Genomic DNA, 26,108 nt, shown 5'->3' on the forward strand with positions numbered 1-26,108 from the left:
ATAATTATTCCCTAATTTGTCCTTTTCTGAATTTAAATTAAAAAACAAAAGGCTAAATGGGGCTGTAAGCATCATATTGCCCAAAACTAAAGATAATCCTTAGTAAACAAAAAGACACAGAGATTAAAACTTGTTTATTTTTAAGTATTTTTCTGTAGCTAACCCATGAGCAATAGGCAACATCCACTAAGTCATTACCTGTAGAGTACATATTTGACCTTTCAGCTCTTACTGACAAATTACCACCCTATTCTAGTGTGAAATTGTAATTAATGTTATGCAGATAGACTAGGCAGTGGGCATTGAAAAGCTATGTCTTACTTTTTAAATCCCCCTATTACTTCAGAAAAAAATAAAAGGAAAATGAATCAAAGACTAATGAATATAGAGTGGCAAAATCTTGATAATTATAAAATCTTAGTAATGGGTATATCAGGGTTCACTCTACCATTCTCTCTTTTTTATGCTCAAGATATTTTTAATACATTTTCTTAAATCCCCCTTATAGTAACACAAAATAAGTATTATTTGCAATTTATAAACTTACTGTTAGAACAAAACATCTATTCCTCTGAGAGTTGAACATAATCATCTATTTTGAAGTATTTTAATCAAATATTTTCCTTCCTATTACGTAAGATCAAAGGGCCTACTTGACAAAGGGAAATGAGCAAAAATATTTCAGAGAATGATACATTTCAGAAAGGGCAGCCAGAGATGCCAAAATAAAGTTGAAGTATAGCAACTTATGCAAGGAAACCAAGCATATCTTTGCATTTGTTAAAGATTTGTCTAAATTTTTTTTAATCATTGCATTCACTGTCTTAGAATAGATAGCAAATTCTATCTTAGATGTTGACTTACAAATTATCAAAAGTATAATGGATTTAAATTGTACTTCACAAAAATTTATAGTATTCTGGGAATTATTTTTTCTCTTTCAATCCATAGCCGTAATAATTACTAACAGTTTTTAGTTCTTCATATAATTGCACTTGATATTATTTGATATACATTAAATTAAGTACTTTAAATGTGTGAATTGTATTGATATTTATAAGTCTGTGGGAAGAGGCCAGAGAATTTAAGAAACTTCTTCAATATCAGACAGCTAATGTGTAGAAGAAATAGCATTCAAACTGACAGTCTGACTCGAGAACCTGTTCTCTTAACCACTAATTGATGTCTAACAAATGTATTTCTATTATTTTCTGTAAATGTCATTCAAAATTCTTCATAAGAAGATACAAACATAAGATTCCTCATGTTTGCAAAAATATATAGAAGTCTTCCCTCAGCAAAGTTAAAGACTCTGACAGAGATAAATTAATTTAAAAGACCTGACCAAAAATTGTACTCCTGTAAGAGACTGTACTAGTTGGCAATTCTAAAGTCACCCCAAAACCCTTTCTCTCTCAACTGCTTTCCACCAGAGAAGCTATTTAAGACAAAATAGCTGCTTTATTAGTCTTCTTTGTAGTGACAAGAATCTTAGGAGCTGGTTCTAGACAATGAGCCAAAGGAGGAAGTCTGCTTTGGTACTCCTGGGAAGACTTTCTTTCCTTGAGTCTTCCACCCCTAAAAAAGAGGAGCACATGGAATAATGTTTCTGTCATGCATTGTCCTTTGCTCCCTCTGCTAGAATGTGGTGCTACTGAGGCTAATTTATAATCAAGGAAATTTGCAGGTGTAGACCAAATCCTAACATTGTTAACCTCCTGTACTAACACCAGCAACCACTCACCTCCAGACTTTTAGTTATGTGATAAAATTAAACAACCATTTCTTTAAGCTACAGTGTGTTGGGTATTATGTTTTGTTTGCTCTCATTTATTATTGATATGTGGCCTAAAGCATTCCTAACATAGAAGTTTCACCACTTAATTATGCCACCAGAAGTATAACTGAACCACAAATTCCTCATTTGCAAAAATTACATAACATTTGAGAAACTCTGAGTTTCTTACACACAGTGAAGTTTCCTTGTAAACAGTTTGATCTAAGACATAAATGTTCATCATATCTACCATCAATGAACACTCTACAGGGAGAAATTAAATGATAATATTGTCACCAAAGAATGCTTGCTCTAAGTACTTAAGGGGCATAAGAGAACCATATACTATGGAGTAAACAATGTCCCCCCAAAACTGTTGAAACTCTAAACCCCAATGTGATGATATCTAAGGATGGGGAGTCTGAGAGTTAATTGTTTCAGATGAGATTCTGAAGGTGAGGGCTTCATAATGGCATTAGTGTCCTTATAAGAAGAGATATCAGAGAGCTCCCTTTTCTCTCTCTCATTCTTATATCTTCTTACCCCTTGCCAAGTGAGGATGTAGGGAGAAGACAGCCATTGGTAAGCCAAGAAGAGAGCTCTCTCTAGAAACCAAATCAGCCAGCAACTTGATCTTGGACTTCACAGCCTCCAAAACTATGAAAAATAAATTTCTGTTGTTTAAATGACTCAGTCTATGGTATTGTTATGGCAGCCCAAACTGACTGAGACACTATGTGATCAGACCCTCTTAGAAATAAGTATATAATACAAGAAAGAAAAAAAATGTGCTGCTTAAATTAAGTATGGCCTCTCCTACAAGTACTTAACAAAAGATAAATCTTCTCCATCAGCTACCTACCTTCCATTTATCCCTCTGCCTGCCACTGCTCCAAAGAATCCAAAACTTCTTTGGATCCAGGGTAGCGAAAGAAAATCCCACATTCATTTATCTTTCTGTCCTCCCTGATGGGGGAAGGGAGATATAGAGACTCACTCTACAGTCAGTTTTCCTTATAGCTTACTGTACAGCAAATACTTAATCACATTATGTTTGCAATTACTCAACATGGTTTCAAATTCAGGTTCTGTCAATTATTAGCTTTATATCATTGGTTAAGTGAATTTTATCATTTGCAACTAAAGACATTATCTATACACCATCAGGCTATTGGGAATACTTTCAAATAAGATCATGTATAAAAATGCTTAACCAGTAGTGCCTGGTATTATAGAAAGTATCTGATAAATATCACAGACAAAAAAAAAAAAAAAAAACATCACTTATAGGATCAATGATGGAGCAATCCAGACAAGATTTACCCAAATCCCATGAAATTTTTAGTTACCTCACCACAACTACTTAAAAGTTGGACATCCCTCTTTTTGTACTACTGTTTAAGCTAGCTTATTAAAATGTTAAAGGATCTAAAAAAATTCAGCAAAGAAAAATGCAGTTTATTCCAGGTAACTTCCATTTAAATAAAATATCCCAAATGAAATCTATTATTATGTATCTGAGAGCCTTCAAGTTAAAAACTAACAAATTTCAAATATCTCAATAAGACATAATTGCCAAATGAGTTTATTATCCTATAACTATTACAATAATTAAAAACTAGGGTACAAACATAAAATAATACAATCTACTGTCCTCCCACAAATACACACTTCATCTGATCAAAACTATACACTAGAAGATATTACTCAGAGTGCATAGCTTAGATGCCAAGTTTTCTAACAGGTCTTAACTTGTACCTGCAAAAGGTTGATGAGTACTCTCTTCAGATAAAAATTAAATAGCACACAATGATTTGGGGCCTAAGAGCACCAATATCAAGTTTAGAGTTTGGGATGGAGGAGTAGGGATACTACATTTGACATACACTAAATGTTACAAAGAGAATTAGAGAAAAACAAGTCCAAAGAACAAAAACTAAATATTATAAAACTGAGAACTAAAGTAAATTTAACTCTTCAGAAATCTGTTTTTGGATAATTTGAAACTTTTATAGGACCTGTTTTTAACCGTGCAAGGTAAAATAACAAATTTGAGAAATTTAACGTGACTCAATCATCCCTCTTTTTCCAGACTTACCATGATTTTTTGAAAGTAATATTACTTCATGCCTTCCTATCATACGACTATCTCCGAATAGTTTCGTTATTGTGACTGTAATTTTTCATATTTTAAATTTAGCATGTTTGTGAATTGTATCAATTACAATATTGCTAACTAAATATTTTTAATAGAAGTTCTTTGCCTAACTTCAAGAACAGCATGCCTTAGACTTCTCAGAAAATCAGAAGCTTATACTTTCAAAATAAGTTAAAAGTTGCACAATTTAAGTATTGTATAATAAAATACACTTAAACACTAATTTTACATTTTATTTGATTTGATTTTTGAAAATCAGTTAACTTTTTATTCATGCAGAACAATATTGATTTAGTTCATATATATTGTCTGCATTTTGGCTTTGTCATTGAATAAACATACTAACTCTTGAAAAATCTACATTCAGATTTTTTTTAGATAAATAAATCAGAAAAGAGTAAAGACAAGGGCTAGTGATGTGGCTCAAGCGGTAGCGTGCTTGCTGGCATGCGTGGGGCTCCGGGTTCAACACCAAATAAAAATTTAAAAAATAAAGATATTGTGTCCACCTAAAAAAAACTAAAGTATAAATATTTTTTAAAAAAGAGTAAAGACAATCTCAAAATTACGTATCCCATGATATTTGAATATATCTTTCAATGTTAACCCAAACTGCAAAAGTTATCAAGAAGCGACTTGATCAAAAAAGAGCAATTTCTTTCTGAATACTGGACTCCAATAGTCTTAGTAGCTAGGACATGTGGATATGTTTAAGTGACTGTGTAAGAATAAATGATTTCCTTGGAGATGTCCGTTTCATCAAAAATGCAGATAGAATAATTCTGATGCCCCCAAAATAGTATCAAATTCACTTTTCCTACAAAAATTTTGGATTTGGTCCTTGATTTATCAAAACCAGAGGTCTTTGTAAGAGGAGGAGCACTCAAATGGGTGAGTCCACCAAAGTGCTAAAATAAAATAGAAAGTTATAATACTTTATTTGAGCTGATTTTTTATAGGAACCGTATGTATGACTTTCACTTTCTAGAAAGTGGTTTTCTCTTGAACACACATCAGAACCATTCATCATAATATAATTGCAAGTTGTCAGTCAGAGCCGCACCCTTAGCTTTGTGGCAAACCGCCAACACATCTGTCAGAAGCACTCATAAGCTTCCGTGTGTTATTGTAATCCTCTACAAAGAGAACAAGCCCATTCACCGATTTCACATTTTCCAAATGAAACAATGACTTGCTTAAAATCCCAAATGAAACTGTTTTGTTTCCCTATAGACCCTGAGCTACTTTTCTCACCAAGTGACTGATCAGACCAGTATTGAAAGGGGATCATGTATCTTCTATAAAATTGAGTTCTTTATGTTGTGGATATGCATGTTTAAAACTAAGGAGAGGTGTTGAGGGGGCACGTGTGTGTGTGTTTGTGTGTGTATCTCATCCATTCTTAAATGCCTAAAAGAGAGACTGCATTAACATATTATTTCAATAAGTTCCTTTTCCTTAACTGCATTTCTATCATCCAAACACTACATATTGATAGAAACCAAATCCATTTTCAGTTATAGCGAAAGGTACTCTGAAATTATAGCAAGTCAGTTCAATTATCATTGATTCAGATGATCCCTACAATTCAAAAGTATCAGCTCCCAACTTTAGTAGCAGAGAGAAAAGAAGATAAAAGTACTTTTCACACATCTAATAAGAGTTAAACAAAGACAGCTCTTTTATTCCCTCAATATTTGACTTTCCAAAGAAGTTTCCAAGTATCAAAGTCTAAATAGCAACAGGATAAACATCTTGTTGCAAAAAAAAAAAAAAAAAATAGGTCCAAGATGCCAAATGACAAATCATAATTTTTTTTTTTTTTTTGGTAGCAGGGATTGAACCCAGAGGCCCCTAACCACTCAGCAATATTCAAGCCCCTTCTTTTTATTTTTATTTTTTAAAATATTTTTAACTGTAGATGGGCACAATCTTTTATTTATTTATTTATATGTGTGCTGAGGATTAAACCCAGTACCTTACACGTGTTAGGCAAGTGCTCTACCACTGAGCTACAACCCCAGCCCTCTTTATTTTTTTGGAGACAGGGTCTCACTAAGTTGTTGAGGCTGGTCTCAAACTTGCAGTCTTCCTGCTTAAGCCTCCAGAGTCACTGAAATTATTGGCATGTTCCACTGTACCCAGGTAACAATTCATAACTTTTGAAATTGCTTTCAATTGTAGGTTTTTCCACTGCTACCTGAGTATTCTCACTCTCTATGTAGCAGAGACAAGAACTGCTATGCCAAGAAGATTTTTTTATGTTTATTTAATTGCAGATTTGAATGAAAGAAATATAAATTACTGGTGCCAAAGATATGAGCCTCTTTTTCCTACAAGATGAGCAACACACACAAACTTATACAATAGATACATGTGATTTTTTTCCTATTGTATTTCTCAGACAATATTACAACTTACAAAAGTGATATAAACAATTCTCCAAACACACCATAACTTTATTCTTAGTTATCAATAGCATATATATTTAGTAGGCCCTGCGGTAACTATACTTAGATTCCATATGACTATCTGGTAATAGAATATTGGGTCAGACAAGTGATTTCAATACATTCTATTGTTTAACCTTAATTTAATTTGTTAATTAATAATAGCAACTAGATGACAGTAACCTCACAAGATCACGACATTTAGAGAGGTTAAGTGACATTCCCAAGGATGTACAACAATAACACAAATTCCTTTTTCCAGATTTCAGAAAAGTCATGTGCATTTTCACTGAGTTATATGCATATGCATACATAAATATAAACATTAACATGTGTGGAAGTTATAAAATATAGAAAAGATTTTTATATGTTATCACATCTATAAGCTTTATATATAAAATATACTGTGTGTAATTATATAGAAAACTTATAGATCCATAATAACTTATCTATATAACTTTCTATATAAAAAATACATTTGTTAATTTTTAAACATATAAATACCTTATGCAAAAAGGGGCACTACACATTAGTAAATATAAGGCATAAAATAATGTTAAGTAATTACAAGAAAAAACTTTCCAATAATTTTAAGAGTAATATCATTATATATTTATTTCACAATAAAATATGTAGTTATGAAACACAAATAAAATGCCTAACATCTATACCTTTTATTAAGGTGAGGAGACACAACCAAGTAACTCTTTAACTAAATTTTCTAAGAGGATAATAGAGTATCTGATAAAAGGATAATGAAATCATTCTGTCCAGTCTTTGTTTGAAAGTAGTACAGACATCCATTTGTTTTACTTCTCTTCTATAAACTGCTAGCTTTTCTAGAATCAAAGTAAAGTTTATTTTAAAAAATATTTTTACAGCTTACCTATTGCAACGTTGCATAAGGAATGATTGTAGAGTAGGTATTAATACAAGATTTTCATGAATATGGTAACTATCAAATTGACGGGCTATAATTGCTTTTTGCTATCCTTATTTTAAAATTACTATCTTCTAGAAATTAGTTTCCCAGAACAAAAACTGCTTACTATTAAAGTTCTATTGCAAATTTTTTTTTGTCAAAACTCATCATCAAAATGTTCATTTACCTAGAAACTATCTTAATCAATGCTTTTTTATAGTAATATTTTGAGAAAGAAGAAAAATTTTGGAAAGTCAAAGCAACAAATGCAAATCACCCAACTACAATCTCTAGGTATTATAAACCTTATCCAGGGCTGGGGATGTGGCTCAAGTGGTAGTGCGCTCGCCTGGCATGCGTGCGGCCCTGGTTCGATTCTCAGCACCACATACGAACAAAGATGTTGTGTCTGCCGGTAACTAAAAAATAAATACTAAAAAATTCTCTCTCTCTCTCTCCTCTCTCACTCTCTCTTTAAAAAAAAAAAATTAAACCTTATCCAATAGTAAACAAAGTGTTTGGGTTGATAATATTAAGTAGCATGAATTATTTTAAAAATAATCATAAAATCATATATCTGAATTCCTTATATATTTATAAAGTTCAAAAATAGATGTAGAAACTACTTCAGCAAATGACCACAAGGCAAGAGTATTACTAATTCTTTTTTTTAAAATTGCAGTGAGAAAAATACATTTCCATAATAAGAACCTTTGAGTCCTAGCAGTTTTTAAGGTCTTTTTTTCACTTTAAAAATACACAATTCATTATTATTAAAACATTAATTTTTATTTTTATTTAGACCATAGCAAAAAAGTATAAATTCTGAAGTTAAAGAAATTTCAAACTAAATTACCAAAGCGTATATATATATATATATATATATATATATATATACCAAAACACTACATTTTGATAATTCATTACTATTTTACAGGTATTCTTAGGCCACCTTCTTAAAATGAATACTCTTACTACTTGAAGTTTGATTGTATATGCACGCATATAATTTTCTAATATTTTGGAATGGTACTAAATATAGTTCTAAAAATTACCCATATTAAAATGGTAAAATCAAAATTTGGGATTTATATACACACAGAGAAAGAGGGAGAAAGAAAGAGAAGGCTATAATGTATAAACATATATGTATGACTTTGCTTAGGATCAAAGTCAAAATAAAAACATTGATTTTGACACCACTCAGTTCATATTAATTGGCAAAATTCAAACCAAATTTCAAGTACTAGATTACTTTACAGTATTTATGCAAGAAACAGGCAATTTTTATTAAACAATTCATAAACAAAAATAAGACAACCTACTTTTTAAAAGTAAATTTGACTAAAACTATTAAAATCAAAATACAACAACAAAAACACTGAATGAAATTCTTAAATGATTTTGTAACAAGAAGTGATGATTTTGTGTTGCACGATTAAAAACTATCCAAGACTAACATGAGTAAAAGGTGAAACAATGCATTATTTTGAAATAATTGAAAAAAAGCACCTCTAGACAGTTTAAATAGAAAACCATTTTCTTTAAGCCATAATTTACTAAATGGATCAGAAACACACACACATACATAAACATACAAAAATAATACAAGACCCTTTCTAAAAACACTAAAAATTATTTATGTAGCTTTAACTTTATCTCAATTAAAGCTGATGAAGCACTGCAGAGCTCACTCAAGTAAATGACACAAACAGACCTATAACAAGAATGACTATATTTGCCATATTTTCTTGGTAGACCAAAAAGGAAATTCCATTAAAAGGTGATTGTGTTCTAAAATTATAGCTTTAAAAAATCCTCTAGATCTATGCAATTCTTCTTTAAACAGCAATGATTTAAAATAACTAAAGTATCACCAATCTATTAAAAGGAAGATTTGCTGAAGAATATAAAATATAACCAAGTTCAGATCATAATTATTCACTTCATAAAGCTAACATATGCTGATATTTAAATAATGTGCTTACACTTAATAATGAGATGGAATACTTTTTTTTCTTAGGCTAATATTTAACACACAAAAAAGTGTTATGTTCAACAGTAAAATGTTAACTCTAATTACTTAAAACTACTGATACCCCCTCTCTAGAGTCTGCCAAATTGCCTTTGGTATCTACTATAGTAGAGAACTTGGTGTTCATGATAATAAAATGATCTGATTAATATAATTACTATATTTATAGTACACAGGTTATTAATTTTTACAGAATTTGGGTTATTTGCTACTGAACATAATTTAATTTATATTGTTATTATTTAAGAATTTGAAAATGCCATTGTTATTTGTCAGTAGGAAAAAATGTTTGCTAAAAGAGTATTCAGACAGAACACAAACAAAACTTGTTTTAACTGTATCTACTTCTATAAATATTTTCAAATTTAGGCACTTCAAAGCCATTTAGTTTCTCCTGTACTCTCTGTTCTATATTCCCCTCCTTATTCATATTTCTATTATAGAATTTACCATTTTATATTAATACAACTCTTTATATTCACTCACCCAACATATTTATTGATTATCTCCTATGTCTCAGGCAATATGCTAGTCTCTGGAAAGACAAAAGTGAATTAAATCAATGAGGTGCCCACCCTGGTTGAGCTTCAGTTTAGTAGGGAATACAGGCACATAACTAGGAAATTACAAATTGTTACAAGTACTACGGTAGGGAAAGAATTGTTGCTCTAGAAATTCATGTGCATTGGTCTGCCCAACATCCATACTAAACCTACCCACAACCATTTCCCTTGTGCTTCTCTTCTGTAGTATTTTATTCAAATTTTGGTTCCACATACTAATCTCAGTGCTTACTTAATTTTGTGAATATTTTGATTATTTTTCAAAAACAATGAAATACGTGTCTTAAACTCTATAAACACCCTCTTACATCTTTTAATTATGACTATTACATAGCCCATATACCTAAAAAAAATAGCTAGTACATAATGCAATTGAAAATTATATTATAAAGCATAATTTGTTATGTGAAGCAAGCTATTTCTAGGTTTGTTTGAGAGGATAAGTGCAGCCAAGTGAAGTTAACTCGACCATAATGAAATATACCAGCCAGTTTTCTTTTATTAAACATGAGAAACAAAATTAATAACATTAACTAGACTACAACAAACATAGAAATAATTAACTGGAATTTTTATAGTTACCTGATATAAAATAATAATTATAAAAAAATAATATCCAAAAAGAAATTTTAAAATGTAGAGTGTTCAACTTCCCAGTGCCTGGCACTGTACCTGATATGCAATCTGATATGCTCAGTAAATATTCATGAGCAAATGAATGACCAAATCACACAGTTTTCTATACATTCCATCATTCTGTATCATATTATGATCATAAAGACTTGTTGATATCTCTGAGATGCTGCCTGAACCTGAATCAATAAAAAGTTATTCAATTATATTATCTATACTGATCTACTAAAGTTTTTGTAAATATTTTCAATAGGCATGGAAAAAAATTAGTTTTCTAATGAACTCCCCAAAATCATGTCCATTTGCTTGAATTTTTCATTTTTAGAGTCTCTCAAATAAATAAAATGTTGGTGTAAGAAAATAACATATATCAATTTCTGTTATATGCCTTGTAAAACGACAAGATATACTGTTTCAAGGTAAAAATACAAATTCAAGCAAGTGGGCTTATTGAAATAAGGTTAACATAATAGTTTTTAAATCCAGATAATGTGAATGACCAGTCATTGTCATAATTGGTGCTTCTGAAGAGTATTTCCTTCTTTCACAAGAGGATACCTTTCACAAACTTCCAGGGTCCATAAGGATTTTCCAAATGAAGTGTTAGATAAAAGCATCTCAGTATACACTGGGATCAATGAAGCTTGACCTAATGATGAAGCAATCACAGACACAAAATTCTAATGAAGTTTTAATCACCATTATGACTTCCCAACAGGCACACCTGACAGCAAGAAATTGTTAGTGTATACCAAGAAGAACAGGAATACTTCAGGACATCCCTATAACCCAAATACAAGTCTAAAATCCTTAATTAAAATATTACTATAATATTTTATAATATTAACTAAAATATTGCTTAACTGATGACCAGTCTGTTCAGGAAGTATTTATTAGTCACATGAATGATTATACGTAGTGCTGCCTTATAAAAAAGAAATGCTAGCAGGAATACACTAAGAAATTACACAATGATTTTATTATACTCTTGCTATTATGTGTGCCTTGTACCTATTTTGATCTTTCAATTACTATAGCCTCATGTTCATTTTTGGCATAAAAATTCATGTATTTTAAATACATGGTGGCATAAATTTGGTTATCTATTTTATTATTTTCTATATGTTGACATATTTTTAATTTACATTTTGAAAATTAAACTTGAATCAAATAAAAAGTGGTGGGGTAGATGAAATATTGATAATTTTCAAAGTTGGACAATAGGTCCATAAAGGGGTCATTATACCATTCCATATACTTTTGTGTAGGTTTGAAATTTTTTCTTCAATAAAGGTAATTTTTAACAGAAAAAAGATTATCATTAAAAATACATGAAAAATAACAAATCTGACAGTTTTTCAAGAAACATGAAAATATACTTTCTTGTTGATGTTATTTACATGGTCATATAGATTGATCTCTGAAAGTTAAGCTTGTTTCAATGAAATGAATCACACAAGACAGGACAATAACTTATTTGATTAAGTATCTGTAAGAAAGGATACATGCCATATTTACAATCTCTTCCTCTCACTCTCTTGTTTTAATCTTTGTGTCTGTCTCTGTCTCCCTTCTGCCCCACTGCCTCCCCGCCCCACACACACACTCCAACTAACTACTCCTGCCCTAAAAGAACATCTCACCCTGAAGACAAATTAACAATGGTCAAATAAAGCATAGACCAACTGCATTTATGCAGTCTTAATTAGATGAGTCTGCAATTCAAGTCACTTTGAACAGAGGGCCTCATCACACCCAACTACTCTACCTGGACACCAAACTTATCATGTTGAATGGCAACATAGAGCACACAAAGAATAATAAAGTAAGTATCAAATGACATGAATTTTTACTTCAGTTCCTCATTTACTAGCTGTTGAATACATTAATCTTTAATTCCCTTGCTTCTAGAATAGCATAAGAATAATGCCTTCCTTCCTCTCACTCAAACTTTTAAAAAACTTAAATTGTACTTGTGAAAGCCCTTTCAGAACTGTAAACAACTATATACAATTAGAGCATTATTAATCTAAAACTAAGAACCAGAGATTTTCTGGTGCATCCCTTTATACAATATAAAGCATTATATACTTGAGTTCTTACACACAAGTTGATAACATCTTGAGTATTGTCAGGGGCTCCTGAGTTTCCCATTCACTTTAAAAGAGTGAGCAGGGAAGAAGAAAGATGTATTGCCAATAAATTTAAAATGTCTTTAAGCTCATGTACATTGGATTTACACTATAAAGAGTAGTGGGGAGGAATAAAATTAAGCTTCCTAATAACTGTGTCTCCTATCTTCGTATATACTCTTCAGGTTTCATGTTGCCTTTCATACTTCACGGGCATACTGTCTATTCATTAATCAGATTTTACCTGACCAAAAAAAAAAAGTGTTCAGAGAGGGTGTTAAAAATAGGTAGAAGTCTAGTGCAATTTCCCAAAGGTCCAATATTCCCCGGGAAAAGTCCTGATTCAGAAGATTGCCTTCCCATCATATCCAATTTCTTCAAATTCTTTTTCAGCTTCAGATTATGCTAAGAGCTAGTCTATCAACATATATGAATTTATAGTTATCCTACCCTTCATTCAATTTCTGTCCACATGGCCTGGTGCACCTGCTTTATGATATGCTTTTCAGACCCATTTTTACCATTCTCAAGTTCACAACAGAATGGTTCATAGGCTTGTGTCTGTTTACGTGGGCATTTTATTGAGTGTAAGAAAAGTAGCTGTCAGAAGTGGATATAAAAGTGGAGAAAAGAACATATGATCAAAAGCTAAAATGTTCTTCAAATTGAAGAAATGACAAACATTGCTACATTCCTATTTGCCTTTTAGTAAGGTATTTCCATTTATTAAGTATTTTAAGAATCATTTATGGGTATGTGTTATATGTAAGCCTATATGGGTTTGTCAGTGGTTTACCAGGCAGTGAATTTTCTTAAGAGTTCAGCTGTCAAAAAATATATCTTTGATTCTCCAGGAGTGCTACATGATAGCTTCATATAGAAGTTATCATTTGTCAAAGAGAAAGTGTTTTATATAATACTTTGTTTCCCAGAAAAAATTCAGAGAGCCAGGATTTTAATTTGTGTTATATTTACTTCTCCTTCTCTATTAAATCATATTCAACATGAATATATCCAATATATACATCTTTACAAATTAAAATAAAAGTTAATTTTTGATTTTGCTTTTTAAAATTCCAACTCACAAATGCAAGGGTATTTTAAATCAGATCAAGTATTACAATGAATTCCAAGCACTAAGTATTTGCATATTAATGGACCTAATTGAGAAAAAATAATAGCAGCACAAAAAACAAACTTCAAAAGTTAAAAAAATTAATTTAACACAAAAATTTCTATTAATTACTTGATAGTTAAAATCAATTATTACTCTCTACTAAAATCAATCACATGAAGTAAGGCTACATTTGTTCTCAGTATTTTTAAACAAAATGAACTAACAGTGATCAGAATAAAATAATTTAATTTCACATAATAGGATTGTGTGAATGGAAATTGAGTTGCAGGGTATGGTACTAGATCTGTGTATATGAAGTAACTAACAAGTTTGGCATTCTTTGGGGGCTTCTATCTTCTACTCTGAGCATAACTATATTAAGATTTCATCTTTTAAATAGCTAAGGTTTTAAGCAGGCAGTAAATAATGTGAATTCAAAAAGAACTAGGATATCTCACTTTTATCTTTTTAATCAAGAGTCAGATTGCTATGCCTAAAGACATTTTCCCTCTTCAACTTAAAGAAATGAACATGTCAGATTAGATAAATCACTAGACAGCTACTAACAAAAAACCCTAGGTGTGCCTCTTAATTTACTAAAACCCAGATGCATCCAAATCAAAGAATAAAAAAAGAGCACATAAATGACAAACCCCCTAGAAAACTTTTTGGGTAAATTTGGGCTTTTTCAGAGTCTATGAGTTCTGTGTCTGACAAACCAATCTTTGATTTAAATCTATATAAGAAATAAAAGCAAAAGCTGATTGGCCCAACGGGAAAAAATTGAATTTATCATAAGCCTAACGTCCAGTTGAATATGATATGATGGTTATGTCCTGAAGAATGCTAATACTCATCTTCAAGGAAAGAATATAATGATGGAAATGGACTTCCTGCATTGCCACAATGGCTCTGCTGGGAGCTGAAACCTAATTAGGGTGATTAGATATAAAGTCTTTTAACAAGCATAATTTTAATAAAGCATAAAACCTGAAATTTCCTACACCTGCAATGATTTGCCATGTTTCAGTTTCAATTGCCACATTCACTGTACTTGTTCCAGTTACTACCTACAGAATGGAACAAGTCAACTCAGATGCACTGCCTCTTACGGTACCAAGAAAGTGCCTCACTCTAGGACCATGAATCTCCACTTCTTCTGACAAACACAACCAAAGCATAAGATCTCTCAAAAATTGAAGTCAAAATATACAGCTCATAATCAAAGAGAAAACAAAACAGCTTTCAAGTTTTCTTAGTTGGTGAATTATTTCCAACTGAAACTTATGAAATCATCCATTTTTATGACACTTTTAATAGTAATATTTGGGATTATTAGCATGATAAACTTCTCACCTATTCATCTTTTACTTTAAAAAATCTGCTCATCTTATGACTAACACCTTGGCATTCAAACAAATACTGTGCTGAGACAGAAAAAAATAAAACCTGTATAAATGACAGAGTGTTCAACCATGAACACATTGTCTTTTATGAATATTATAATCACAGAATCAATAAGCCTACAAAGAAAAAACAGGACACAAAACGTGTTTTGTCATTTCTGACGAAGTTATAAAAACAACAGACATTCAATATGCCAAGTGTTCTTCAATCCTTCATAATCATAGCCTTATTGAAGTGAGGACAAAAAGGGTCTAATTGCATAGGAGCAATCTCAATGTAATAGGTTATACACCCAGGCACTGCTGCACAATACAACAAAAACAACGTTCCCTGTGTATAGCAGAATGTCATCTCTCATTTTCAGGCAATTACCTTCTTTCTTGTCAACAGTTTTAATAACCTCCATCATCTCTAAAAGACTTTTGCTTCAGTTAAATAATTTTCAGCTTTTTAATATGCAAATGTGCTTGTTCATATGCATGGGTGAAGTGGCACTGCTACTTGAAATGTGTCAGTACATTGTGGAGCACCTGCACCTCGGGGAAGCTTGATTTAATTGACACCTAATACTATTCATTATTCCACTTAGTGAGCAACTCCTATTAGTCACCTGTAGGTTTTCCTATAAGCAGTGCTTTGGCCACCAATAAAAATATGAATATTTCTATAAATAGAATGTCCATATTTAGTAAACGGGGTTCACTGCTGTCAGAGCTTTGGGGGGAAAATTGGGGATGGTATAGAATCAATATTTTTTTCAGTAGGCAATTTATAAACTTCTTTTCATTTTTCTATAGATTTCTACATATAATATGGAGGGAGACTCACAGTGTCTGGTAGACACATGATGCTGTTTTCTTTTACATGGCTCAATAAGTAACATCCTGCTCAATGGAATGAGTAAATAAATAAATAAATAAATGGATGGAAAATATATGGATGACGGATGGATAAATGAATGAATGAATAAACAAACAAACCCACCTTACAAAATATACCATTAGTTTTAATTTTTTTAAGTCAATAGGGTGTTCTTAATTCTAATGATTCCATCCTCAAATGCTATTTAAACTGAGTTCTTTACCATGATTTATGACCTACATTTGCCACAAAGTTAAGAGACAAAAGAAGAACCTGATCAATAAACAGACACTTTTTGATATTATTTTCTGAGGTGAATTTAATGGCTAAGAGAATGCTGCTGTGAGGCATGTAGAAGGGTATTTTAAATGACTTCAAAATATCAGCTGAGAGAATTATAACACATATGGGATTTTGTATTTGTTAGTATTAATGTAATAAACATGTACTGCAAATGATTACAATTTAAGTCTATTAGTATTCTTTGCCTTTATGAAAATGGAAGGATTAACAATGAAAAGTATGTTCAGGCTTAGTAATATTGGGGATGCTTCTTTACCACATGGTCTGTGACCTTATTGTCCAGGCCACATTTCTTTCTGGCATTAATGCATTTGTTAGTCCCAGAGGCTTAAACTACAGATGTTTAACATCCTGCTTATGGACAGATCATCTGGAATACAAAGTGAGAAATCTATACTACTTATTAGTATATATTATGAGTGTAACAGAGATTTAATAGCCCATTCAAACAAGATTAGTGAAACCATAGCTCAGGGAAAAAAAAAAAAGTATCATCTTAACTGAGATAGATTCTCAAAACTGCAGGGAAAAACAAAGAAGAACTAAAAGCATATATTCAGTTGGAATATGTTTGAGGACATCAAAAGAAATTGCCACTAATTAATGTTGTTTATATAGTAGTATAAGAAACATTAATTATATTCTTCAATGTAAACTTAAAGCCTTTTTGTGGAAAGGGGATTTATAAGTAAGGTGGTAATCTGGCTCTTTGGAAAGCTTATCTACAACATACTGAGAGTGATCATAAATCATGTTAATGTCTAGGATCCAAAAAAAAAAAAAAAAGTTGGAGAGGTAATAGTGGGAAAAGATTGAGTTCTCCGTACCTCCAGATCCAATCATTTCTGTGGAATAGGGGCAGGGGAGAGAAAAAAGAAAGCAGTGGTCAACTAGACCTTTGTTGGTATCCCCCAAAATGTAATCTCTAAACTGAAGAATGGCAGCTGGCAGAACAGCTGGTGAATAGGATTAATGTCAGAAGAAAGAAATAAAACTCAACATATGTCCAAGCCTGCGGTGCTGGGACTGAGCATGATTATACCCCGACGGATAGGCTGAATACAGCTGGAAAGTGCCACTGTGCCATGCTTCTCTACCCTACAAGGTCATTGCTAAGAAGTACAGCTAATGTCTGAACAGCAAACTCAACTTTGCCTGAAGAACTCTGTAAACAGAAAGGAGAGAGGGAATAGAGATTTTTAGCTTTACCTGTGCGACAAATAGTTTAACCCTTAATGCTTGGTTTGCCATACCACAAAGCAAACCAAATGACAGCTTAGTACTGAACCTAACAGATTGCACTAAAGCAAATATAATTTTTAAATCATTTAAACCGCTTAATCTCATCTCAATCATATCAAATATTTAGAGCAAACATATTTCCATCTTTCATTTAGAGTTTAAACAGGCACAAAGGAGAAAAAAATCTAATTAAATATATAACAGTAGATATGGTTTTGTAAATTGTCAATGCTTTTCAAAATTAACATTTTAAAGTTATGCATCACAATTAGCAAAATTATTTTCAAAAAGCGGGTTTTTATAGCATAATCATCATGTACTTACACTGCATGAAAAAGTTATGTCTTCCTGCCCTATTCCCATTTTGTAGTTGGCCCATTTTAGCCTTTTGTAATAGTAGCTGAGAGACACCGGAATTTAACTGTTGGAACTAGTTACAGTGATAAACAGCAACCACGTGGACATAACTGATAGATGAGAAAAGGCTTTGTTATTTATAGAAACTTAAGCAGAATAAATTCTATCCAATTGTTTCCCTATTAAACAACTATTGTAAACACTTTAAAAAGAGATCAGTAATCATTTCTAAGAGAGTATTGCCCTACTTGTTTCTGCTGTTTATTTTTTCAGACGCCTGAGCTAACTAGAGCTCAACAAGCATATTATCAGAAGCAACAAATCACCTTCTCATCTAAAAACAGCTAGCACTCTCACTACAGTCTTTTAGTAGTATATCCTTTAGTAGGAGTGAGAACGGAGGGGAGGTAGACAAGGAATTTTATTGCAAAGGAGAAGAATGAAGATGTGATTCTCACGGGCCTAAGGGCACAGTTCCATAGCTTCAACTGAATCCATGTGAAAATCCAACCAACAAACACCAGCCTATCTAAATAGCAGCTCTCTGAAGAGATTACATTTTATTTCTCTTATCAGGATGGTGGGGTGGAAGTCCTCACAATGAGAGAGGGCCAAGCCCTAAAACTCAGTATTGTTCATAAACTGTCAAAAACCTACAGCAGGTCTGTTCTCTGCACTCAAAGGTAAACTTATCACCAACTTGCTTATTTTCTTTTTCTCTTTCTACACATAAACTGATTACTAGCTTATACATGTATTATAGCAGCCTCAATAAAAATAAAAAAATAAAAATTCTAGAAATTAGGAAACAAAACCTGAGAACTTTTAAAGTAAACATATTCCTAGTTTGAAATTGAAGGGGCCAATGTGATTTTCTTTCTTACATGATATTCAGATAGCATGACCAAATTTGTAAGTGGAGGATTTCTTCCCAGGTAAGACACCTAATGGGTCTCTCAAATGACGTTTCAGATAATCCACCAGGATAGAAAATTCATCATATGATATCATTGGTTTTACCCAAGAATTTTCATATTTAAAAAATATTTGATCTTCATTTTGTATTCACCAGGTTTTACTTAGACCTAGGAGTGATAACATTCAATGCCTGTGAGTTTTCGGACATCTTCATTTCTTTTCTAAATTTTTACTCCATTTAAAAAATATCTTTAGTATTTAGAAATTTTTAAATGTGAATCTTATCTGGTTTAAAACTCTATGAAAGCTCAAATTCTCCTACATTAAATGTTTAATACCATAGAAACAGTCATTTCTGCAAAACTCAAATGTTAGAAAAATCTGGGTATAGTCCAAATAAATATTTAAATAGAGTTGCCAATTTTAATGCTCTTATAATGGCTACTAACATTTTATAAAATTCTAAGATTGCATGCTTTGAGTTTAAATGGCATTCAACATTTTCTAGAATCTTTAAACGCTGAAAAAATGTTTTTATTTGTCATTACAGAATATGGAAAGAAACCTACATAGCTTATTAATGTCTTCTGAATTGTTTAAGAGGATTTTAAGATATGAGTTAAAAGAATTTCATAATCTTAATTTCAATTTCTCCTTTTCATTTAATAGTAGACATTCATTAGGACCCACACACTGTAATAAATTATAATAATTTCAAACAAGAATTAAATTACTAGGTACCTAGTGAAAGAGCCATTTTTTCTTAGGTACCCTGTAATCTAACTGTCAGATTTAAAATCTATTCCCAATCAACTCTTCACAACATTCACATTTATTCATCTATGTTAAATTAATAAAAGGTGTGAATAATACTGACAAAATTGATCATTATTGTTCATGTAGATTTAGAAAATTATAAGGTAATCTAAAATGTAAAAGGAATTGAGAGAAACTATTAAGGTTCTTATAAATAAATTCATCCTATGCTATTTTTTCAAATCAAGACTGAAACTTCTACGAGACTTATTTAAATTGACTATGCAAGCTATTTGATAAATTGTACATTTTTAGAGCATAAACCATTTTCATTATTTTTGACAAATATCAGTACAAAGACTCTACTGTAACATTAAGGTTCAACAAATACTTTAGGAAGCTATGCCAAAATGATGTCGGAAAGTAAAACCCTAATAGTAGCTTGTGAGACGGTTTATGGCCAATGCAGTTTGATGAAGAAAAGACACAACCACGGGAACATCAAAAAGAAATAGCCTTTCCAGAAATAAATACCATCCTCCTCATTTTTCTTCTAGATACAGTAACATAGGTATAATTCTGATCTCAACCAACAAAAATAAATACAATTCTGTTGACTAATGTCCCAAAACAGAACTTCCCCTATAGAACGAGTTTGCACATTTAGTATATTTCTTATCATCTAACCTTGCTGACCCTCTCCTTTTTAACTGGCATCCCTGAAGATAAAGTAAAACATGTCAACATCTGTTCCCATTCACACCGATTTTAATTTACCAAAAGAGCTTTGCTATTTTCAGAGCAGACTCCAGAGCACAATGACAGATTTAGGGCCTTTACTGAGGTTGCATTTCTAGTGTGTCAGCATTTCCTACTCACCAAGAGTAAATTCCAGGGGGTCACAACAAAGGAATAGCTGAAATTCAAACTTCATTATAGACATTTTTCCCACCCTTACTTATTTCATCACAACTTGAACTACCAACATGCTTGTCCTATTTAGTGGGGGCATCACTGGTGCTGCACAATAACTGAACAAAAATGATCTAGTTCTGCAGCAACAATGAAGGTCTTTTGGTCTTTCCTATGAGCTTCTACATACACAATTATCTCTTAGAGAACTTTATTTCTGATTAAAATCTAATAGCTATAACTTAACAATTTTATAACTCTTTATATTAGTAAAATACTACATGCTTTTCAAAACACTTCCATGTACTTAATACTCCCTTTCACAATTTGATTGTAAGTACTGAGTTTTAAGCTATAAATATTCTTTCTAACCTGTGTCCCATAGTTTCATGTCTTTTTATATCATGATTTATTCAGACATTTTAAATATGTGTAACAAAAGTCATTCTCACACCATCCCAGTTTCCCTGGATAATTCAGTTTTTAAGACACAATATAAAGAGCAACTTGGAGAAACAATGCACAAGTTGTGTTGTAATCAAATAACAACTAAGATATGAGCAGCTGAGCAGAAGGAAGATGGGCAACGGAATGCCGTACAGCAATCAGCACTGTTGACTAATCAGAATTTGAGACACTAGAAGGTAATAAGGGTATTATAAAGAATGGCTTATTGAAGGAGCAGCTGTTTATGTGTAGCTCAGTGTTTAAATGAGTTCCACTAGATTGCCATGGTATGTTTTGGTGAAAATGTTTAACTCCTTTTAAAATGATCATTAGAGAAGAAACAGCAAGTACCAAGTGGCAAGTTTGGAGATATCAAAACACCAACGAAGATTTTAACAGCTTTTATAACAGTTATCTGGGGGGTATCCAGAAATGATCAGAAATGCCAATTCTAATGACCTTTTAAGTCAAAAGTACTGAAGTACTCATTCTTAAAAGCTTAGAAGCCATCATCCTAGCTGGTTTGCTCTAGGGCACAAAGATGAGGTAGCAATATAATGGGCAAATCTTTAGCGATGTCAAAAAAGAAAAAAAAACAGTAAAAACATCCATCAGACAAACTCAAGTCAAAGAATGTCTTGGAATTTAGAAATCTGTTCATCTTTTCAGTAAACAAGAGTAACATCCTGAACTACATTTCATAATAAAGTTTTAAATGTTTTAATCCAAAATATAACAAATAAAACCACTCTCCTATGTTGACTCAGAAGTAAATATTTTTTTTAAACAGAGGAGCAAGAATGCAAAATACCATTTAATTTATTAATGGTATTTTCAGAAAGCAATAATCATATTCAAAACTATTTGTCATCCAATTGTTTGGTTTTGCAGTTGGATTGTTACAGAGTTTTGTCTTCCTAACTTTCACCTAAGAAGCAAATGTCTATTGTTTATTCTGCCCCAAGAAAAAGAAAATAATCCATAAATTACAGCATAAAGGTACCAAATAAATACTTCACTGAATTTATCATAATATAGTATTATGAATATTTCATTTTGACAAGTGTTCAGTCATATTTTAAAGCAGTCAGCAAGCGGTCGAAACTCTGCTATCTTTTGTAACAGTTCACATGTCAAACTGGCAAAGTGCCCACAGTGTACGGTAGAAAAAAAAAAAGTCTATTTAATGTCTGCCCCATAAGGCGACATGAGGTTTGATTGGCAGAAAGCAGAGAGTGGCTTTTGATCATGTGTCCTAACAAGCAGTTCCAGCTCCTGTCTTTTCAGCTGATGGGCTCCACATTACCCATTCAAACAGAAGTGACAGACCACTGCACTACTCTCTGGCTCTAGTCACACGCAGTGGGAGCTATGCTGGAGACAGAGTCACTGATTAAATATATCACTTTTTCAAGACAAGCAGGTTGTCTGAATCAAAGTTGGACAGAATAGACTCAACATTATTAAAAGGGGATATAAAACTGGGATTGAGTGATGTTCAGCCAGTTTGCACAGCCTCAGGGATTCCCAGGCTGACAGGGGGAATAAGGAACAGCAGAACTCATAAAACAGGGTCAGAAATTAGCTGTGACACCTTGGCTATTTTCCCATCACTTCAGGACCACTGGGTTTCAAAATTCTGGAGTCTCTTTTTTACCTTTCTTACTTTCTTTTTTTTTTTTTAAATGAATTCAGTAGAGGGAGAAAAACACATGAAAGCATGATTACTGCAGTTTGTCAATTATAGTCTTAAAGGGAATAAAATACTGGATGCAATCCTTTGCATCTAATTTTAAAATATACTAATACAGGTTCTCCTAACTAGGACTCTTAGTTCAGAATTTTATTGCATTTATTGGCTTGTTTTTATAGTGTAACTTTAAAATCTAGTAATATTAACCATGGAAATCTTACAGTTTAAAAAATTTTTAAGTTCCCTGGCTACCAAAGGGCTATGCATACTTAGCTATTCTATATTCTTTGCTATAGAATGCATAATATTTAAACATTTTTGCTTGAAATATACCCACAGACATAAACATCTAATGTGAAGAAATGCTCAAAACAAATCTTTATTGTCTAAATTTTATGTTTTAAATTACTGAATATACCTTCTTATAATCTGCAGTACATTATCAGCTACCTATGAAATGCAAAGATATAAAATCTAAAGTTTTCTATTTGAGAAACTAAAAATATATGTCCAAACAAATAAAAAAAACTATCTAGCTACAGAAACTAAAGAAATAGACTAAAAGCCCAGCAATAATCTGAAACAAATCATCTGAAACCAAAATATAAAACATATAAATGGCCCATTCAGATGTTATTTTAAAACAGTCTTTCCACAGAGTTTAATTTCTTCTTATCACTGGTATAAAAAAATTACTTTTTATTTATTTTTAAATATTTTTTTAGTGGCACACTCTAGCTATTTCTTGAGACACTTACATTCATGTTATTTGGTTTGGCATCACTGTAAATATTTAATAGCAACCTGCTTGTAAGATATTTAAGATGTGATTAAAAGATTAAACATTTCTACTAAGATGAAGATGGTTTTAGCAGAGGATAGTAAGGAACTAAGAGTAGACCAGAAATGATACTAAGCTAAGCAGGGATGGAAAGGAACAGGCATTACATTTGCTAGAAGATGGTAAAAATTACAAAGAAATTGTGGGTGTGTTTAATCTGTGAAAAGTAACATTTTGATCTATTGTGTTAGTTAAATTACTCTAAAATTCAAAGTTAATTTAATACTTGCTGATATAAATTGATTAAAGAATGTATCATTTATCATAATAATCTTAAATAGTACTGATTTGTGTTCCTTGTACTACAGAATATGCTATCGCTGATAAATAACTCCATATTAATCAAATATACATTCTAATGCATGAAAAATAAAGTTACTTGTCATCTGGTTCTGTACTTCATGTCTTTAAAGATTTGGAGGGTGATGAAAATAATCACAATTATAAATTTATCACAAGTTAAAGGCACAATCAAGCAATTATTTTAAAATCTGTTTTTTTATTAATGTAAGAAAATTATTCTGAAGAGGATAATTTGACTTTCTGTGTGATCCCAGATTTTAAACAAGGGAGGGATCTTTATTAGAAAATGCTTCCCAAAGCCTGAAATAAAGCAAAATGGCATCTTTGTTTTTCTCCTCAGATGTGGATTATATTTAATATTCTTATTTTTTACCATCCTTACCACCACCACCATCACCAGGTGTTTTTTTTTACTTACTAGTGGTAGGAAAAAGGGTAGGAAATTACTACAAAGAATACTCAACTACAATAAGGAAGAGGAGACTAAATTTGCATATATATTGCCAATAAAAACATATTAGATAAATAAACCTGAAACAATCCAAAATACATTTTTTTCCTTTTTATAATTCAGTCATGAAAAACAATCCCATTGTAAAACAACAACAACATCTGTGTATTACCTATGCTTTACCAGATGCATCTTTTATATTCTATTCCAGAAAAGGCCAAAGAAATTGAGGAGAAGTCTGAGAATCATTTTGCAACACTATAAGAAAGAATACTTTCTTTAAAAAAAAAATCCCAAAATAATTAATTATTTTAGCCACTATATTATTGCTTACAGTAATACACAGCAATAACATTTACATTGATTGAATTCTGTTTCCTTAATGTGAAATTTGTTTGGGGTTAATTAGCACGGCTGAGGAATAAGCTTAATAATTTTATGTTGTTTACACTGGAGGCAGTTTTCCACGAGCACTGCTCAGGGAGGAAGTGACATCTTCTAATTTCAGACAAAACATGGAGGTGAGAACGGCAGCTCACTGTGGAATGGCAAAGAAGTGCCTTCCTCCTTCAGCAAGTCTCCCTACTACATGGGGTATCTAATGGCAACAATACAAAGTTGCTCCAATTATTTTTCAGGTATGATAAGTCTTTAAAGCAAATATTGAGCTGAGCAGGAAGAAAAGAAAAAGACTTATACAAATGGAGAAAGTCTCTAATATTAGACATTTTTACCAGCCCTTCCTTAAGAAAAAGCAGGTCTAATTAGTTGTCTCCCTAAAATGCGTACCTAGCATTTTTATTATGTATTATAACATTTTGCTCAGAGCTGACATTTTTATTCTGACAAGCACTGTCTGGAGAGCTCTCAATAAATAATACATTGACAATTTTCAGTAAATAAGCAGTGGACACAAATCGTTATCCTTACTTACAGCTGCCCTACTCTAATAGTGCTTTTACAAGTGAGGTGACTATTCAGTCTAATGCAATCCTCTCAGTGCTGGAAAGACATTTTCATTCATTACCACGGTCACAAGCACTTAAAGCACTTTTAAGCCCTGTTGCAAAACAGCAGGAATGGCAGAGCAAGTGGGGCTAACGAAAACTAAAGTTCATCACCAGAGAAACCTGAGGTTGTTCACCTCAACAACTAGGAAATTCACTTTTGCCCAGTCCACTCAACATGTCTTAGATCTATATGTCTAAGGAGAATACAGGATTTTCTCTGGCAATTACATGTTAATAGTCTTAAAGCCCAACCATGGTGGGTTTTATTTTCTGTATGAAATCTGGTTTATCATTCAGTAATATTTATTAAGCATCATAGGATAAAGGGACATGCAACAACCTAAGTGCTAAAGGCAGAGAAACTGAAATAAAATCTGAATCCAAACGAATACATTTGAAACCACACAACAACTTTTCTTGCTCTCATTAGCTTTTCCTCCAACTACTTCAAACGCCAACACCCTTACTAGTAACAAAACCACTAAGGCAATCATAAATTTCACTTTTCTTCATGATCTCACATCAATATGATCTCCTGGCTATCTGAAAACAAACATATGAAATAAGATTTGAAGAAATGAGAAGGTAATATCTATATACCTTGACATAGAGAGCCTGCAGCTAGAATTTTCACCCTACTCCTTAACCTAATAAATTTATACATTATTTGAATGCTTTACAGACAATTAATTGATTATGAAGGTGGCTAAAAATATGTTACCCAGTCAGAAGTTGATTTCACGGTGTCATATTACAATTATGAGAAGCATCAGGATGTTTGGGTCTATGACGGAACTTATGGTGTTTCCATAAGATTATA

At 31.9% G+C, this 26,108-nt stretch overlaps 1 protein-coding gene across 21 annotated transcripts in view; it reads right to left on the reverse strand.

Moving 5' to 3' along the window:
* Sox6 (SRY-box transcription factor 6) overlaps positions 1-26,108 on the reverse strand; it is a 578,220-nt gene that overhangs the window by 271,960 nt on the left and 280,152 nt on the right. The window contains exon 1 of one of the 21 annotated variants that reach the window (XM_076846941.2): positions 17,925-17,970. The exons of the other annotated variants lie outside the window; for them this stretch is intronic. Coding sequence (XP_076703056.1) covers positions 17,925-17,931 — 7 coding nt within the window. The 5' untranslated portion in view covers positions 17,932-17,970. Of the gene's footprint in view, positions 1-17,924; positions 17,971-26,108 lie in introns of those variants that run through there. 21 annotated transcript variants of the gene reach the window in all.

The sequence above is a fragment of the Callospermophilus lateralis genome, chromosome 2 (assembly GCF_048772815.1).
Source record: "Callospermophilus lateralis isolate mCalLat2 chromosome 2, mCalLat2.hap1, whole genome shotgun sequence".
In the NCBI taxonomy this organism is placed as follows: Eukaryota; Metazoa; Chordata; class Mammalia; order Rodentia; family Sciuridae; genus Callospermophilus; species Callospermophilus lateralis.